The sequence below is a fragment of the Macrobrachium nipponense genome, chromosome 10, assembly GCF_015104395.2.
Source record: "Macrobrachium nipponense isolate FS-2020 chromosome 10, ASM1510439v2, whole genome shotgun sequence".
Lineage (NCBI taxonomy): Eukaryota > Metazoa > Arthropoda > Malacostraca > Decapoda > Palaemonidae > Macrobrachium > Macrobrachium nipponense.
Window position 1 is genome coordinate 68535699 of NC_087204.1, and position 16071 is coordinate 68551769.

Consider the following 16071-nt stretch of genomic DNA (forward strand, 5'->3'; position numbering starts at 1 on the left):
CTGCTTTGTACTCTACCAGATGAAGGATCATTTCGTTTCTTACTAACACTCAAATTATGAGTTAGACTATATTCGTCAGCTAACCTAGTTGCTCCTGCAAAAGATACTTCTCGCCTATCTTCTATATAAAGCTTAATCTCAGGGGATATGTTATCTTTGAAGTTTTCTAACAACACTAAGTTCTTCAAACCATCAAAATCCTCAACTTTAGCAGAAGTTAACCAATCAAAAAACAGCCTTTCTAACTTCTTACCGTATTCTACATACGTAATATTCTCATCCTTTCTCAAATGTTTAAATTTCTTACGGTAAGCCTCCAGTGCTAACCTGTACGCGCTAAGAACAGTTTCTTTCACAACATCATAATCATCACATTCCTCCTTAGACATGCAACTATACACAGTAAGTGCCCTACCACTCAAAACTGACTGTAAATATAAAGTCCACATTTCTTTAGGAGAACCTACTCTTTCCATTAACTTCTCAAACACATGAAATATGTTTGAACATCTTCCTCATCAAACTTTGGTACTAATTTCAGCACTGCACTCATACCTAAACCATCAGCTCCACTTTCGTTCCCGCCTGTCTGACTGTTACTAGTATTTTGCCTTAACCGAGCAATTTCCAACTCATGCATACGTTCTTTCTCTCTTTCTTCCTGCTGCATTACCAACATTTCTCTCTCTTGTTGCATTTTCATTACTTCTCTCTCTTGCTGCATTTTCATTGCCTCTCTTTCTCTTGCTGCGTTTCTCTCTCAGCTGCTCGTTTCCTCTCTCTCAGCCGCTCTTTCCTCTCTCTCACCGCTCTTTCATCTCTCTCATACTTTTCTCTTTCTTTCTTTCAACATAGTCACAGAGATCATTCCCCTCTAGACCTAGAAGCTTACCCAACTCAATAAACTCTTTCACCATCTCACTCATTCTGGTTCTTTCTATATTCTCCCGGTTTCAAACTGTTACAGTGCTGAATATTCTAAGCAAGGTCGCCAAAATGTTATGAACCGACAGAGAGAGAGGTCCGCTCCAAGTTCGATATGAAAATAAACAAAAAGAATTCAACACCAACTGTTGAAACTGGGGATACATTATAGAAAGAAACACTAACAGAACAAAGGCTTATTTACAAGCTTACTAACAAAGATAAATGCAGAATGGTGTCTCCTATTTACATAACAAAGTAAAATCTTACACTGCATGAACTGGGGGAACAGTGAGGTAATGTTAATACTTGCTGGCAAGTGTTGCGCTGTCGGAGATCTATGCTCGAAGTGGTGGCTTCACAAAAGGAGAACTGTAGTTATAGACGTCCTCTTGACTCCGTATTGCAGAAAATAATGTCTGTTTCTTGATACTTGAAGGGCAGGAACTCCTCAAAACCTCTTGTAGAAAGTTTCTTCTCTCAAGGCTTGCTCAATGCCGAAAATACCTCGGTCATTCTCCTGACTGGACGACTTGACCAGATTTCGATCAAACTCTTGAGCACCTTTTCCTCTCTGATCCTTCATCTGTTCCTTCTTCTCTTATCTCTCTCTGATGATCTCTGCTGCTGATCTCTCACTGACAAAATCTGATCTGTGACTCTTACTGATGATCTGCTCCCTCCTATTTTGTCAGTCGTATTTATATGGCAACCTGGGGGCGTGGCTTACCAGCGAATGTCACAGGCTCCCGAGATTACCGAAACTTCTTAGAAGAATCTTGACGAAGTATTGCATCAGAAATCGCAGCGTTCCTCACGTCACGTTGGCGCCTGTCAAGTTCCACAACACTCCTGCCGATTCTAGAACCATCATGAGAACAGGCGCCTCCAACACATGCGCGAAAGCCTCCGTGCTGCTGAACTTCTCGAAGATGCATTTTCCTTCCCTTTAACTCATGATTCTTTGCTATAAAGCAATTACCATGACAGAGAGAGAGGTTGACAATAGGGCAAACCTATTGGTTTTATTAGTATTTTATTGTCTCAGACACTGGATTTATCCAAACCTTTAATAATGACACAAACTCATTAATTAAACCCAGAAGTCTGACAGTTGAGCATTCATATGCTCAACGTACTAGAGGCATGGGATTCCTCCCTCAGCTCTTTGAGACCAGGAAGAATGTTCCCAGGTGGGCAGAACTTCCTGTCAGTTCAGAGATTTACCCAGAATCCACCCTCCAAAGGGTAAGTCTCCTATGTAAGACTGAAGGTTTGTATTTATGTAGGAACAAATTGCAAATTTTTTAAGTAAATTGTATTTTTCCAAGCATACAAACCTGAGGTCTTTACATTTATGGACCACCTCAACCACCCCTCTTTCTGGTACCTGGGCCGAAAGGCAAACTGGAGTTATGACCGACAAGTGGGCAGGGCTTCCCCCCTTCCATCAGTAGCTAATGACCTTGTTTGAAAGTTAATAGCCATCCCAGCTTGCATTCACAGGCAAAATTTTATATAAAGACCTTTTAAGTTAGTATGTTAGGAAAAAATATAAATTACTTTAAAATTTGCAATTTTTGGTAGAATTATCTTAGTCACAGCCTTCTGTAATTTGAACAGAATGCTGCTCCCATTACATATGTCAGTACTTTTCTGGAGCAGGTGAAAAAATATCTTCCTGCCTGGTTACATTTCATGTGGCGGTACTAATTTCTTTTATGTACAGTATTATTAATTCATGCTTTTGTTGGTATGAGTTTATTTATTCACTGTTGAGTGTTGTTGTCAAGGTATGGTTCCCAATTGCTCATGTTTCACCTTTTATAGGTACAGTGGTCCCCCCGTATTCGCGGGGGATGCATACCAGACCCCCCCCCGTGAATAGTTAGAACCCGCGAATGTTTGGAACCCTATAAAAACTAAAAACAGCCTATTTTGTTAGTTAAAACTCAAGAAAAACCAACCCCCACTAAAATTTTCATACTTGGTTTTGTTTTTTGAATAGTTTTATCACAAAAAGTGCATTTTGTGATGAAATTGATAAAAAAAATCAGGAATTTGTGGATATTTCTCATAGAAAAATACCGCGAATGCACGAATTTTCCGCGAATAATGCGGGGAAACGTTCCCGAGAGAAATCTGCGAATGTGTGAGTCTGCGAATCCGGAGAACGCGAATACGGGGGGCCACTGTAATTTGTAAAGTCCATGTCATTGAAATATAAAAACTTGCTACTTCTGCATGTAGTTACATCATTGGTTTTATAACCTGTATTTTTTGTTCATCAGGTTTTGTTGTGCAGTTAAGGTTTGTGTCACTGATTTTTTTTTATGTGGTTAGCGTAATGATTGAGTAATGCAACAACAATAACACTAGCCACCAGGTAACTGACCATCCGAGCACCAAATAATTACATATAACATGCAGATTTCTGTTTCTGTATGGTATCCTGTATTTACCATTTATGATAAAATGTGATATGAGATGTGTTTATTGCAATGTATGGAAATTATAATTTCTAATTTTTTTTATTTTCAGCTCATGCCAGATTGTATATACATGAGCACAACAATTATCATCACAATTGCTTCAGAAAATTTTACTATAAGTGGGAAAGCAGTTGATTGATCCTGGCTTCACAAAGGTAAGCAGTGTAAATTATTTTCAGTTAGGTATTTAACAGCCTACATCTCTTACAGATATTGTAGTAGTATATAAAATTTAAAAGTGAATAACATTACCAGCAGTCATGGGTCTTACTGCAGTAGCTGTTTGCAGAGTGATAGTGTTTGCAAACAAAGGAAGAATTTAATTATCACTTAGAAATATATATTTTTAATTGACAGTATTCAAGGTCCATTGAAGTTCAAGTTTTAGTTTACATATAGGAAAATAGAAATGTTTTGTTATATATATATATCCATTATATTAAATAAGATTTATGGGTTAATAATGTTCAATAACTAGAAGATTACCTAGAAGTGCAGATACTGAAACGAAATATATAAATTAATGAAGTCACAGGAACATAGCTGTGTTGCTAGTGCTGCGAATAATAAATTGGTTTGGATATTGTTAGGTAGGTGTTAACATAATAAACTAAACTTTACACAGTTATCATCATTAATACATCTAAAGCCCTTACAGATATTGGAAATTTGCAAATACACTATAAAAAAAAAACTGTGGATGTAAAAATGACAATTTTGTAACTTTTTTTCCCTTTTTATCACTACATAGAACTGTTTTTACGCTTATAAGTAATGCAGAATACACTTTGCATTACTGTACACAGAATAAGAATAAAACTGTATGGTATACTGTTACATTATTATATGCAAAATACAAACCAAACTGTACAGTATACCATATATAAAAATATCGATGAACAATTTGATGTAGACTGATTTCATACTGAACAAGTAGCTGCCAGTTTGTACTGCATTTTGTTACCTCCACATTAAAAATCTAATTTTTAAACTTCATTGAAATCATTATGTTTGCAGAACTTATTAAAGATGCATTATTATAGTAATATTGTTATTTACTTATTATGGCATACAAAAATTTATGAAATCTGTGCACAATCCCAAAATGTATTTGTTGAGCTTTTTTAGCTTAAGCAGGTTGTAAGTGATTGGTTGAAATCTTTGGCAGGTATGTAATGCACTGTTATTTGTGGTGAACTTGCCTGCTGTTAAAGATAGCTGTATCTTCTGGCCAGCAGGTGCAGTTAGCATTCAAAATAAAAAGATCACTGGGTTGACCAGGATAATGATCTCATTTAGGGGTAATGAGATAGACACCTCTGTGCATTTATGCCCTATAAGAGCATTTAGAGTGTACTATATTAAAGCCTCTTAGAGTGATGTTAATCATTGTGTGTATTAGGAGATTGAGCACTACTATGTCTAGAGTGCATTCTATACCCTTTTTTGTTTTTTCATTTGCTGTGTGGTCAAATTAGTGCATGAAACAGCCTAATCTTGATGTGTTACCTTTGCTGAAGGTAATTATTCATAATGTGGTACTATTGCTGCTTCATTTAACTAAGAAATTGATCTCTTGAGATTGTAGTTAATGAGGTGTTGTTGAAATTTAATTCCAGTTTTGCTATGCATCTCCTTAAAGACTTGGAAACTTCATATGAAATTGCAGCCCTTAGTTTGCTAGTTGTAGCAGATTATCGTACAGTCTTTTTGTGAATTGAATGAAAGATTAGTCTTCTACTTAGTCTCTTTCCTTAAATTTTAAAGCCTGTTCTTGAGTGTAGAGGAGTATAAGGGTACATTTACTGTATTGGGATCCATCTTTGTTACTATAAATATTCTTTTAGTTTTGACCGTCATTTGTTTGGTTGTTGAACTCATGCACAGGGATCTCATTAACACTGCCTCTGCTGATGTGGCTTTCTCTGTAAGGCTGTGTTTACCTTGTCTTATACCAGAGAACCTTGCTGCTTGTGAGGGATCAAACTTCTGGGCAGCAGTGCTTAATAGCAGATACAGAATCCTCAAACTTTTACCTTTACTTTTAGGATAAGATATTAAAACTTTATGTTGTATAGTGCAGGCTTAACAGCATTTAATTGGAACTTGAATTATAGGTACATGATTGGTAAGATGTATAATACTACAACAGTTGATCAAATAATTATAATCATGAAGGGTCTACAGTATTTTAAGGTCTAATAAAGTTGTCACAAGACATAGCTTATTTATATAGTCAGAGACATAGGGGCAAACAAACACACAGAATTGAAGATTCTGACACAGAACAATGGTCATACAATAAGAATGCTGTATAGTGCAGGCAGTTTGGTGTGCTGGGTTGAGGTATGTCTTGTCTCATGTGATGCCAGCTTACTTAAACGGATTGTTCAAGTCACAGGTCATTTTAGCTTTCGCAATTTAACGTATTTTCCATAAATTTCAGAAATTGATAATATGTTTATGGACACCTTGTTTTTCAAGTCTGTCCAGTAAGTAAAGAAATCCATAATTTTGGGAACTATTATTTTGAAGTTGTAATACTTATTTTGTGAAATATGTGGAGTGTAAGCATAAAGATAGTTTTAAATAGCTTTTAAAGGATTGAAGAAAAGGACTGTAGAAGCATCTTGGCTCCCAGGAAACTTGACATCAAATCTTATGTTGCTATAATTAGTGTTTTTTATTTTTCAAGCACCATTAATTTGGAAAAGTTTTCACTTGTCATGTTTCACATCAGTGTCTTAAAGTAAATGTTATGCAGTTTGGGTAGGTTTGAGACTCATTGTCCTTAGTATTTAGTAAAGTAAAGTAAGATGAAGCATGTTGTGAATTTCTGAGTTGAGAGCTCATGAAATATTAAATGTCTGATTTGCAGGTTATGGATTGGCTGGCTTTACAAGATGAAGAAGAGCCTGCCTGATGTAAGAGCTGGTGATGAAATGACTATTATGGAGGTGAGATTTAGTTTTGTCTTTCTGTAATAAAAATAAAGTCCTGTCATAGTTTTTTCAAAAAGTTGTTTCCCATAACAGGACTTGGTTCCAGAGAAAAACAAAGAAGTCACCTGCTGCTGTTACACTTTTAAATGCTGAATAGTAAATGAACTACTCATATAAAAATGTGTCCACAGCATTAGTTGCTTCATTGGCCCACACAGTACATACCATGACTAACACTGATACATGTACCACAACATTCACCTTAATCTTGCATGTATTTTTGCACTTCCAGGAAGGACTGACCCTTCTTTTCCATATTCTTTCACTCTTCTCCAAACTCCCCAAAATTTTGAAGGTAGCATATATTTTTCACAAACCTGTCTTCCTCCATTCATTCCATGTATCCAAACAAACTCAAAACACTATATCCATCCTTTCACTAATGGGAACCACATCTACTTATTTCTGCTTTTCTCACCCTTTCAGTTTTTCTGATGCCTCATATATTGAACCTTTTTTCTTGCATTGACATTCAGCATCCAAATTCCATCATGGAGGTGTGGCTGAACAGTCCCTTCATACATTCATACTTTAGCGTCCATAGACACTCCAGGCCTCTCCATAATTTTTTGGCCTTACATTGTTACCCTCTTTGTAGCACCTATTCTACGAGCTACCTATTCTCTAATCCTTTCACATTCTGTATATTTGCTCCCAAATACCTATACAATGAGCCACTTTTATCTTTACATCCTTATTTTTACTAATTTTCACATACTAACTGTTTTATTCCAAATACTTTCAAACCCTTACTAATTTCTGCAGTGCATCAATGTCGAATTTCCTTTTTTCTGATTTTTTGCATTATACCTTCCCTACAGTGTTAAAACAGTTGGTATACATATAACTTCCTGAGCCAGACCTGTTTTTACATCCTGTCACCTTCCCATATACATATACTCACATGTTTTGCTTCCATTATAAAAATTTATTACTCTCAATAGCTCACTTTCTGTATCATACATCCATAGCAACCTCACCTGTGCATCTATTTTGATTTTATTAACGGTTTTCATGGTTTCATATTTGCACCCACCTTTTTATTTAAACTTTAATAACTGTTTCTTAGCAAACTCTTAATACACACATCCTGTTTTTTTTGTCTAAACCCAACCTGTCCTTCCCCTAGCAGCCTTTCTCTTATATCTACCTTGGTGTACCAGTAACATTCTTCTATATTCTTGGGGTCTCCCTTTTCACCTTTACTTTTATACAACAGAATCATTATCTTCTTTGCCTCAACCAAATACAGTGGTACCGCGGCATACGAAATTAATCCGTTCTGAGGTGGCCTTCGTATCATGAGCTTTTCGTATACTGCATTTTACATGTAAAATGCCTAATCCGTTCCAAGCCCTACAAAACACCCCAGTAAATTTTTATAATAAAGCTAAATTGACCAATAAACAAATGAAATACTACAACAATTTGGACCATTCAATAGCTAACTTAATACGTACTATTACTAATATGTACGTACCTGTAAATAAAGTGTATTATTGTTACATGGTATACAAGAAAAAAATACTGTACGTACATATGTAGTAAAATGTGGAACCTTACCTTTCAAGTGAGGCTATCTCAGAAAGTGGCGACAGAGGAGGAGGACAAAAGGCAGAAAACTTCTTATAGTATGTACACTTAACTTAATGAAACACATTAAAAATGTCAGGAAACATAAACTAAACTTTACGAAACACATTAACAAAACCGTAACACTTAACTTTACAAAAAAAATAAAATAAATTTTTTTTTCTTTTTTTGATTTTGACTTTTTTATTTATTTATTTTTTCTTTATTTATTTATTTATTTTTTTTTTTTTTTTATACAAAATTTTAATTTCTTTATCACTTATAACTTTCTGTTTTTTCGGAGTATCAATTGAATCTTCCTTTTTGCTTACTCCTACTAAAGGCCTCTTTAAAAAATAACTATCTTAGGAAGATTGCTTCTGCCTGCTTTTCACAATATTCCTGAAACGACTGAGGCAAACGTCATCGAACTGCGCAAGCATACGACCTGTGTAAGCCTTTTCGGGGTGTCTCTTTTCTACGAATGATTGCACATTATGAAAAGCAGCTAGAGCATCCTTAATTTCTGCCGTTGTCATAGGGTCATCCTCCTCCTCCTCGCCGCTGCTAGAGAACTCTTCTTGAACGACTTTATGTTGCATGGCCTCCAACTCCTTCAGATCATCCATTGTAAGCTCCTCTTGGTGGTTCTCGAGAAGGTCATTGATGTCCTTGTTGACGACCAGCCTCATGGACTTGCTGAGTGCAACGATCTCGTCAAGATCTGGTTGCGAAACAGTTTCAGGATCGTCAACTGTTCCTGAATCTGTAGCACCAGCTTCGCACATGTCGAATCCCTCGAAGTCTCGGGCAGGTACGGCATCAGGCCAGAGTTTCCTCCACAAAGAATTTAAGGTTCGCCTCGAAACCCCCTGCCAAGCTTGACCAATGAGTTAGATGCACGTGACGATGTTGAAATGCTCCTTCCAAAATTCTCGCAAGGTGAGGTTTGTGGTATCGGTGATGTCAAAACATCTCTTGAAAAGATGTTTCGTATACAGCTTCTTGAAGTTCAATGTCACTTGCTGGTCAATGGGCTGGAGGAGAGGGGTGGTGTTAGGCGGGAGATAAAGAACCTTGATAAACGAATACTCTGCTTGGATATCTTTCTCGAGGCCAGGAGGGTGAGCAGGGGCATTGTCCAACAACAGCAGACATTTCAGAGGGAGGCGCTTTTCTTCCAAGAATTTCTTCACTTTTGGGCCGAAACACAATTTACTCACTTGGTGAACAAAAGTCTCGTTACCCAGGCTTTCGCATTAGCTTTCCACATCACTGGAAGCTTCTCCTTTAGCACTTTGTGGGGCTTGAAGACTCAAGGAGTCTCCGAATGATAGACAAGTAGGGGCTTCACCATGCAATCCCCACTGGCGTTCGAACAAAGTGCGAGGGTAAGCTTGTCTTTCATAGGCTTATGCCCGGGTATCTTCTTCTCTTACTCCGTGATGTACGTCTCTTACTCTGTGATGTACGTCCGACGAGGCATTTTTTCCAAAAAAGGCCAGTCTCATCACAGTTGAAAACTTGCTGAGATCTGTAGCCCTCCTTGATTGTCATCTCATCAAACGTCTTAGTAAAGTCTTTGGCTGCTTTCGTGTCCAAGCTGGCCGCCTCCTCATGCCACACCACCGAATGGATGCAGTCCGTTTACGGAATTTTTTGAACCACCCATGAGAAATCTTAAAGTCTGGGGTTGGCGCCGATGTCCCTTCTCCTCTGTCGTCTTCAGCCTGGGCAATCAAATCGCCGAAAATAGCGCTGGCCTTGTGGCAGATTGCCGTCCCAGTTATCGTATTGCCAGCGATTTCTTTGTCTTTTATCCAGACAAGAAGCAGCCTTTCCTTCTTGTCGTGCACGTTACTCCTCTTGCTAGACAAAATAGTGACGCCTTTGGAAGGTGTAGCTGCTTTGATGGCATCCTTCTGCTTAAGGATGGTGCCTATTGTCGATGGATTTCGGCCATATTCCATAGCGATCACACTCAATCGCATGCCAGCTTCATAGTTTTTAATTATCTCCATCTTTGTCTCCAGAGAAAGCATCCTCTTCTTTCCTACTTCAACTTTCTTGGGACCCATGACTGCGTATATACTGTACGTAATTAAGTTATGTAGTATGTATACGTATGTAGTAAAGTTCTCACACAACACGATAAAGTAGTACTACAACGCAATCACTAACAAATTTACGTTAATACAGGCAGTCCCAGGGTTACGACGGTCTCGGCTCACGACGTTCCGAGGTTACTACGCTTTTCAATTATATTCATCAGAAATTATGTCCAGGGTTACAATGCATGTTCCAGGGTTACGACTCATGTTCCAGAGTTACAACGCCTACAAACGCTGATCTGGCAGATGAAATATGACCAAAAATGCAAAATAATCAATATTTAAAGGTTTTTTTAATGAAAAATGCAATAAGAATGCAGTTTACATAGTTTTGAATGCACCTAAAGCATTAAAAGTAAGGTTTTCTTAGGATTTTTGACAATGTTCCGGCTTACAACGATTTTCGGCTTACGATGTGTCTCAAGAACGGAACCCCCGTCATAACCCGGGGACTGCCTATAAACGAAATCATATAGAACGAACTAATTCCGCGTGCTTACGATAACGATGATGCCGCCGAGTGGCTGAAAAAGCATGCCGCTATGTAGATGCATGATGGGATCATGGGAGAGATATTGACTAATAGGAGAGCAGGATCTTATGGCAGTGACTAGCATCAGGAACCAATGGGAGAGTGGGAGGATAATGGCGAGTCTACTCAGTTGGCGGCGCGCGAGTTTTAAAATTGTTATCGGTGGTCCGGGCGAATCTCGGGACTTTACCACAGCAACAACTTTTCGTATCCCCTGAACTATTTTCGTATGTAGAGCAAAAAAAAAAAATCTTCGTATTTGCTTTCGTATCTCGAGCTTTTCGTAAGTTGAGCCTTTCGTATGTCGTGGTACCACTGTACGTATATGTTTTATATACTACATATGATATTTTGATTGTAGAAATTGTTTTCAGTTATCTTAAATGAGGAATACGGCCAACCCCCCATGTTCATGTTCTCAAGATTTACAGACTCGCCTATTCGCTGATTTTCTGTAAAGTGTATCTATAAATTATTTGCAAAAAATTTGGCAATTCGCAGGCTTTTTTCGTCAAAAAATAATCAGTAATTTGTGTTTTTATACATGCAACTTACCCGGCAGATATATACTTAGCTATAGACTCCGTCGTCCCGACAGAATTCAAAACTCGCGGCACACGCTACAGGTAGGTCAGGTGATCTACCATTCCCGCCGCTGGGTGGCGGAATCCCAACCATTCCCGTTTTCTGAGCCAGATTTTCTCTGTCGCTGAGGCCGGCAACAACTGGTTTGGTCTCTCCTGATTGGAATTCTGCTTATTTGCCGAGAATTGGTTGGACTCATTTGGTGAAGTACTCTTGTTTATTCTTGGATTGGCATACGGTTATTTTGGACTGGATTAGGACTTGGATTGGTTTTTTCTATTAAGATGGCTGAAGTTAAAGTAACACCTAAGTTTAGGGTTTGTGCAAGGGAAGAATGCAGAACTAGGTTGTTTAAAGCAGAGGTAGATCCTCATACACTTTGTAGTAAATGTAGAGGTTCTGAATGTGCATTTGATAGAACTTGTGCTGAATGTGAAGGGCTTACGGAGCAAGGATGGAAGGATTTAGCTTCTTATATTAAGAAAAGAGAGAAGGATAGAGCTAGGAAAGCGTCAGCTAGAAGCTCGAGTAGATCTTGTTCTTTTGAGCCTGAATTAGAAGCTAACAAGCTAGATGATGTTTCTCCCATAACCTCAGCCCCTTCTCCCTGTGTTGAATCTAAGGATTCATTTTCAGAAATGGAAAAAATGAGATCCTCGATCAGGGAGCTTCAGGAGCAGCTTAAAGCTATGGAAACACAAGGTAAGAGTGTCAGTGAATACAGTGACCCCAGTGCAGTGGAGGGGGCGTCTGATCGGCTACGCATTGCTCCTAGGCCTAGACCGCTTCCAAACTCCCAGGACCAGGGGAGGAGGAATGTCAAAAGCCGCAGGGAGGATGTGGAGCATCCCCAACGATCAGGCGTCCCCTTCGGCAGATTCCTGAAGTAACGACCCAGGCTGCCTTGGATAGCCGTAGAAAAGGCATCCTGGAAGAGTGTTTTTCTGCGTCGGACTCCTCCTCGTCCAGGCGTGGATGGAGCTCTGCATCGAAGTCTCGTCCTCTGAAGAGATCGTGGGTAGCGCCGAAAGGAGACGCTTTTGATTCAAGCCCAGAGCGCTTTCCAGAGGATTTTCCTTCGACTAGTAAGAGGCAAGAAGACCGTCTCCAGCGCCTCAAGACCCGACTAAGCTTTTCCTGCTTAATCTACAGGAACCAACAAATATCCTCCTTGGTAGGCGCTCTACATAAGGATTCGTCTCGAAGGAAAGACTCCTCCCTTCCAGTGAAGAGATCGAAGTTTTCTTCTCCTGGTAGGAGAGAAGTTGCTCACTCTAGCAGGCGCTCGTCACCGGAGAGACTCTCTCGTTCTCCCTTTAAGCGATCCTCTCCTATGTATAGGAAGAAAGTTCCCAGCGGTAGCCGCTCGCAGAGCAAACGATCAGCTACGTCTCTTAGGAGAAGTCAGGAGTCTGGACTCCTCTTCTGAGGATCAGGATAGGCGTCAAGAGCCTAAGAAGCAGGAGATTTTTAGACACAAAGAGTTCACAGAGCCTAGTAGGCGCCAAGAATATTAACAGGCGTATAGAAGCCTAACAGACGCCAGGAGTCTAGTGAGAGGCGTCAAGAACCTACCCAGGAGTCACGACAAGCGCCAGGAGTCAGCAGGGGCCAGGAATCAAGCAGGCTTCAGGAGTCGAGCATGCGTCAGGAGTTGGGTAGCGCAAGGAGTCTAGCAGACGCCAGAGTCGAGCAGGCGTCAGGAGTCGAGTAGGCGCCAGGCTCCTTGTACGAGCTTAGGTCAGAGTAAGACCCCTTTGCACTATATGAGTTCTTCGGAGAGTAGGAGCCCTTCACCTGGTAGGAAACAGGTTCCTGAGAGGAGATCTCGTGCGATTACGAACTCTATTGCGCCTTGTAGTAGCAAGGATTTATCACACGGGCGACGTTCCTCTTCTTTTGACAGAAGTCCCTCGACTACTAAGAACCGCTCTTCTACGAAAGGATCTCCTACAGCCGGAGACTTAGAAGAAAAAAAAAGTCTCAGATGAAGAATTACCAGTGGATGTAGTAGTCTCTGATTATAAGAGATTGTCCTTGTTGTTGTTGCAGGAGTCGTTCGGGGATAACTTCAACCAGCGGATCCGCCCTCTCCAGGATCTTTGTTATCAAGCACGAAGTCTCCAAAAGCATCCTCATTTGTAAAAAATGCGTCCAGCCCTTAGTATGAAAAGCAAAAGCATTCAAAGGCTTTGGAGAAATGGCTTAAGAATAAAAGAGAGGTGGCAAGACTGGTTTTTTCATGCCCTCCTTCAAAGTTAACGGGTAAGCCTGGAAGATGGTATGATACCCAGGAACCTATGGGTTTAGGACTGCCTTCATCGGCAGACGCAGATTACGCTTCCTTAGTAGATTCGTCAAGGAGGCGCGCTCTACTATCAGCAAAAGCTACTTGGGGGATGTGTGAACTGGACCATCTACTAAAGGGACTCTTTAGGACACTCGAAGTATTCAATTTTATGGACTGGGCTTTGGGAGCCCTTGCGAAGAGAGCCCAAGATCCCGAATTTGTCACTATGGACGAATTATCGAGTGTATTATCTTGTCTGGACAGAGCGGTGATGGACGGTTTCGGTGAAGTGGCTGCTCTTTTTGGATCGGGAGTTTTGAAAAAGAGAGCAGTGTAACTTTTTTCTTTTCCTGTCCAAGTCAGTATCTCCTCTACAGAGGTCGGCCTTGCTATATTCGCCACTTTCTAATCACCTTTTCCCACAGGACACGGTGAGGGATGTAGCAAAATCATTAGCTGGAAAAGCTACACAGGATCTACTGACACAGTCAGCAAAGAGGTTCAAGCCTGCTGTTCCTTTTCAAAAGAAGGATAAAGCACCTCTTCAGCAGCCCTTTCGAGGAGCCTCTTCCTCCTCAAGAACCCCTTTTAGAGGTAGAAGACCGGATACCAGAGGAAGACCTTCCAGGAGACCCGCAAGGGAAGGCAAAATGAAGAAGAAGTCCTCCAGATAGCAGTAGGCGCCAGACTGTCGAACTTTGCCAGAGTCTGGGCGAAGAGAGGGGCGGACAGCTGGACCCTCTCTATCCTCGAGAGAGGATACCTCATCCCCTTCAGGGAATATCCTCCCTTAACAAGAACTCCAAGGGAGTTAACAGCGAGATACAAAGATCCTGCCAAGAGTCAAGCTCTCCTGCAAGCAGTAGAACTTATGTTGCAGAAAAGGGCAATAGAACCGGTTCAAGATCTCCATTCACCAGGTTTCTACAACCGTCTATTCCTGGTACCAAAAGCCTCGGGCGGGTGGAGGCCGGTTTTGGAAGTAAGTGCGCTGAACGTCTTTGTGATAAAGAAGAAGTTCTCGATGGAGACCTCTTCCTCTGTACTTTCTGCTCTTTGTCCAGGGGACTGGATGGTATCCCTGGACCTTCAAGATGGCCAATAAGTTTCCAATGTGCCAATTGCATCCGGCATCAAGGAAATACCTAAGATTCATGTCACAGGGAAGAGTGTTTCAATTTCGAGCGCTTTGCTTCGGACTATCGACGGCCCCGCAAGTCTTCACGGGTATCCTAAGGAATGTGGCGCATTGGCTACATTTAGAAGGGATCAGAATCTCGATGTTTTTGGACGACTGGCTAATACGAGCAAGTCGAAGGAACAGTGTCTGGAGGACCTTTCGGTAACGTTAAAGATGACGCAGTCATTGGGACTCCTAGTCAACCTCGAGAAGTCCCAGCTGGATCCCCAGCAGAACATAGTTTATCTGGGGATCAGATGGATTCTCGGGGTTTTCTAGCGTCTCCATCAACAGAGAGAATAGAGCGCTGCCTTACAAAGGTGTCAGTATTTCTAGGGAAAGAGCATTGCTCCGCGAGGAGTGGATGAGTTTGCTGGGAACCATTTCCTCGTTGGAGCAGTAGGGAGACTGCACCTAAGACCCTTCCCCATCAGTATTATCTGAAGGAGAACTGGGATCAAAGTTCCCAGGACCTCGAAGAATCATTCAGGATACGGACAAGGTCAAACAAGATCTTCGGTGGTGGTTAGACCCGAAGAAACTCGGTCAAGGAATATCCTTACACATAAAGAGCCCTCTCCGAGCGTTGTTTGCAGACGCATCGGACGTAGGTGGGGAGCAACGTTGGATTCGCAAGAAGTGTTGGGAACCTGGGAAGGAGCTCAGGTGTCCTGGCACATAAACAAAAAGGAACTGAAAGCCATTCACCTAGCTCTCTTGCACTTTCAAAAACAGATCTCAGGATCGATCATTCAGGTCAATTCTGCAACAACGACAGCCCCTAGCATATATCAGAAGCAAGGGGGAACTCATTCATTCTCCCTTTTACGACACGCGAGGGAGTTGTTGCTTTGCGCAAGAAAAACAGATCTCTCTTCTAACGAGATTTATTCAGGGAGAGAGAAATGTTCAAGCGGATCTGCTAAGCAGAAGAAACCAAGTGCTCCCCACCGAATGGACTCTCAACCCTCAAGTGTGCGATCAGTTATGGGGGTTATGGGGAAGGCCGAACGTAACTTGTTCGCAACCAACTGGAACAAGAGGTTGGAGAATTATTGCTCCCCCATCGCAGATCCAAGAGCAATAGCGATAGACGGCCTCCTCATGGATTGGAAGGGAATAGACGGGTACGCTTTTCCCCCCTTCAAACTGGTAGGGGAAGTAATAAGAAAGTTTGCCTCCTCAGAGGGAACGAAATTGACTTTGATCGCCCCCTTTTGGCCAGCCCTAGATTGGGTGACAGAGTTGCTGGAGTGGATTGTGGACCTTCCCAGATCGCTCCCACTAAGGAGCGATCTTCTCAAACAACCCCACTTCGACAGGTATCACAAAAACCTCCCCGCTCTAAGTATGACTGCCTTCAGACTATCGAAGGACTCGTTA

General features: G+C 40.9%; 2 protein-coding genes across 2 annotated transcripts in view; both read left to right on the forward strand.

Moving 5' to 3' along the window:
- LOC135224249 (DNA topoisomerase 3-beta-1-like) overlaps positions 1-6333 on the forward strand; it is a 47884-nt gene extending 41551 nt beyond the window's left edge. Inside the window, exons 5-6 of the mRNA XM_064263100.1 lie at positions 3466-3571; positions 6295-6333. Coding sequence (XP_064119170.1) covers positions 3466-3555 — 90 coding nt within the window. The 3' untranslated portion in view covers positions 3556-3571; positions 6295-6333. The remainder of the gene's footprint in view (positions 1-3465; positions 3572-6294) is intronic.
- Positions 1-16071, forward strand: part of LOC135223662 (DNA topoisomerase 3-beta-1-like) — a 275775-nt gene that overhangs the window by 126575 nt on the left and 133129 nt on the right. The window lies entirely within an intron of this gene.